This window comes from Pyrus communis, chromosome 5 (genome assembly GCF_041283825.1).
Source record: "Pyrus communis isolate YQ-2024b chromosome 5, ASM4128382v1, whole genome shotgun sequence".
In the NCBI taxonomy this organism is placed as follows: Eukaryota; Viridiplantae; Streptophyta; class Magnoliopsida; order Rosales; family Rosaceae; genus Pyrus; species Pyrus communis.
This window is the reverse complement of record NC_142569.1, coordinates 20,192,088-20,195,584: the sequence shown is the minus strand read 5'-3', so window position 1 is coordinate 20,195,584 and position 3,497 is coordinate 20,192,088. Positions and strand designations below refer to the sequence as shown.

The 3,497-nt window shown below is 39.1% G+C and overlaps 1 protein-coding gene across 2 annotated transcripts; it reads left to right on the top strand.

The window, feature by feature from the left end:
* Positions 1–258: 258 nt before the first annotated feature.
* Positions 259–3,105, top strand: LOC137726560 (uncharacterized). 2 transcript variants are annotated; one of them, XM_068465494.2, is made up of 7 exons: positions 259–417; positions 592–696; positions 823–949; positions 1,071–1,142; positions 2,281–2,326; positions 2,430–2,745; positions 2,847–3,105. In XM_068465494.2, the coding sequence occupies exons 1-7, from the start codon at positions 300–302 to the stop codon at positions 2,882–2,884; spliced, it is 822 nt and encodes a 273-aa protein (XP_068321595.2). In that variant the 5' UTR covers positions 259–299; the 3' UTR covers positions 2,885–3,105. The 2 variants fall into 2 exon arrangements, with proteins under 2 accessions (XP_068321595.2, XP_088550853.1); XM_088694727.1 differs by having other exon boundaries at positions 2,278–2,326.
* Positions 3,106–3,497: the final 392 nt, after the last annotated feature.

Here is a 3,497-nt window from a genome sequence, read left to right as displayed (position 1 = left end):
GACTTAATCCCGATTGGTTTGGAACAAAATCTATTTAAGTCTTGCTAATTCCACGCGCTTTCCGTCGCGTGTGAAACTGAGATATCATCCATTTACGGCGCCGTCTCTTGTTCCCTTCCTCGAAGTCACAGAAACTACAAAACGAAACACCACAGAAACCTCCTGGAACCACCATTAACCGTGTCTTTTAATTTTAGGCAACCAAGAACCGTGCTTACAATTTTAATAAAAATTCAAGAAATAAAGTACGCGGATTAGGATTTGTATAAAAAAGGACGAGACCTTTTAGAACGAGATAGATGCCAAGATTTCAACTTTCATCTTCCTATTCGTCTGCACCTTACTACTCATCGTTTCCTCCCGACTGTTCCTCCATGTCGATTTCTGGAATTCAAGGCCAGCTTCTTGAAGTCACTGGTATGGTTTCAAGTTCCCATTATTTTTTGTGTCAAAATACGCAATTTTTTTGTTTTTTTAATAAAAATTCAAGAAAACCCATCAAAATCTTGTTCTTTATCTTCTGTTTCTGTTTTTGTTATTCAAATTCTGAGTTTTTGTGATGTGGGTTTTGATTATCTGTTGGTGCTGCAGTTATTGGTTGTAACAAATTGAGAGATACGGAATGGATTTCACGGCAGGACCCATATGTCTGTCTTGAATATGCTAACACCAAGCACCGCACCAGAACATGCACAGGTAATTTCGGATTGAGGCCCTGTTTACTTGGTTAAGTTGGCCTAAATTGCAGTTTTTGTTATTCTTGCAATCTGGAGATTTGGATCTAATTTTGTACTCATACCCATGTTGTAATTATTGGTATAGACGGCGGTAAACATCCCACATTCCAAGAGAAGTTCGTGTTTCCGCTGGTTGAAGGTCTTAGGGAAATCAACGTTATGGTCTGGAACAGCAATACTGTCACATCGGATGACTTCATTGGCGGGGGAAAGTATGAAATTCTCAACCCATATGCGTCAACATCTCCATTTTGGCTTTCTTTTAGACCATTTTGGTTATTCTGAATTTTTGAGTTTGCTGATTTGGGTTATTTGGTGTGTCATGACTTTTAGGGTTCAACTTCAGAAGGTTCTTACTCAGGGTTATGATGACAGCGCATGGCCGCTTCAGACTAAACATGGCCGGTAACTACAATAAATTTGATCTCATTGCTTTTTATTTGTTCTAATGCTACTATAATGTGAATGGTTGGATTGTAAGGCATACTAATCAGGTTGCATATAGGTGTTATTTTTAAAATGTGACTTTATTTTAAGCCTGCCGCTCTAGTTGGATGTTCATATTCGAGAATTCTTAATATATCCAAACTCCTATGTCTCTGTTAGCAAATTGTTGTTGCACCTTGTTCCATCTCTAATTAATTCAATTATCTGAAAAGGAGGTGGTTGTGTGTACTATGCATGCTCAAGTCAATGATCTTCATGCATGAGTTTCCTTTTTCTTCCCATCTGGATTGTTCGCGTTAACCATGTATCTGAAGCTGTAGATAACTTCACCAATATTACATCCCTTGATTTGGTCCTTCATATTTATTTTTCATGATGAGATAGATTAATTTTGGGTTTGCATTGCATTAGGCGAAGAAACAGCTATTCATTGTGTGATTATGAATAGATCATGCTAGTCCATGAGTTGTTTTAGGAGCAAACATTGCGTGAATTATGTGCAAGCACTCGTGTTTATGCTGCAACATTAGTGAGCAACAAGTGGCCTAAATGAGAATCGCCCCAAGTAGATTGATGTTCCTAATTGACAATGCTATTTCTGTGTCATCTGTTCGTGGAGTCTCCACTCAATATTCACTCAATTTACTTTTACGTGGTTTTGTGTTCATCTATCAATTCTCAGATAGCTCAAACACGGGCTGTGCAATCATCCACCATGTTATTTTTTATATTCTGTAAAATAAAAGGGCGAACAAAAAAAGAGGGAATTAATTTGCCTTCCTTGTCTGGTGTAGTGAGACCCCTTAGGAGGGGTAGGCTAGGATATGGGGTTAAAAATTGTGCAATATATCCCTCGTATTAAGTATAGTAATTTACAATTTGGGCTAAAGAAGAGAAAAGGGCTGGGAATTTGATAGAATATCTTGCGGTACATTTCATCCTTTTTGAGTACCAGTTTTGATTTTCCTTTCTTACAAAAGCATGGAATTGGTTTTTGCATCTAGAAGGTTCATTAAACAAACCGTCCTATAATTAGATGTATTCTGCTGTGTTTTGAAATTGTTTGACTTCTAACACGAATTCTTTTTCATAGTAGATATGCAGGAGAAGTGCGGCTCATAATGCATTATTCGAAGACCAATGTAAATTGCACCCTCTCTCAATATAACCGGTGACTTTTGAACAGTCTTGTATAGTCATGTTAATTATCTGTCCAGCTGATTTACTGTGTTTGGGTTACTGCAGAAACCGACATCAAGCTATGCTCCGTCTGCACCACCATATGGAGCACCACATGCATCACAAGCTCATCTATATTCAGCCCCCCCACCTGCAGGTCATTATGCACCACCAGCGCCTGGACCTTACCCACCAGTGCCAGCAGGCTACCCAGCTCCATCTCCCTATCCTTCATACTCGCCTAATTCAGCAGGGTATCCACCATCTCCATATGGTCCCAATCCATCAGCGTATGGCCATACTCCATCTTCCTATCCTCCCGCACCATACCCACCAACTTCAACATATCCCCCACCCCCACAATCCTCACCCTATCCTCCAAGTAAGTTCTTTCTTCGTTTTTATTTCCTTTTCTGTGTCTTACTTCTGGCTGCTAATATGATTCATCAAATACTAATTTTCTGTTGTACACTTTTCAATCAGATCCTTTTCCTGGACTTTATCCTCCATCACCGTACTAAGATAGAGCTCCTCCAGTTGTACCTGAAAAAGAGAGAGATCTCCCCGAGACCCCAAATGAAGATGCGATTGATAAGATGTGGTGGTACTAATTGTGTATAGTCTAATACTCGTAGTTTGGTAGTTGTCTTACCGCATAGACGGATGTTCCAAATTCAAATGTGCACATTCTTTCTCCCCACTGTTTATAAAACGCAGAGTTTCTGAACCAGAATTTTGGTAACCTGTATGATTCTGTTATTCTTTGGCCTTTTTCATTAATTCACGAGGCAGTTACGTGTTGTTTTATGCTAGATTTGAACTTGTTCGAATCAGTTGTATATGTTGGTGGATAGATCGCAATAACTTGTTCGAAATCCTGAAGTTATGAAAGGAATTGGTAATCTGAATTTTCATCTGAAAGGCAAAACAAGGATGCTTTATAATCGGCGCAGGTCAAATGCAGTCTATTGCTATACTTTGGAGCCAACAGAATAAAATTTCGTTCTGCAGACTCGCAGTCACTTTCAAGGAGTTTCAATCTACAATGAAGCAGAAAAAAGTGTTCCTCAAGTAAATCTCCAGTTCTAGGCAACGCGCCTCTCACAATAACTAATCATGTGATCAGCATGCGAT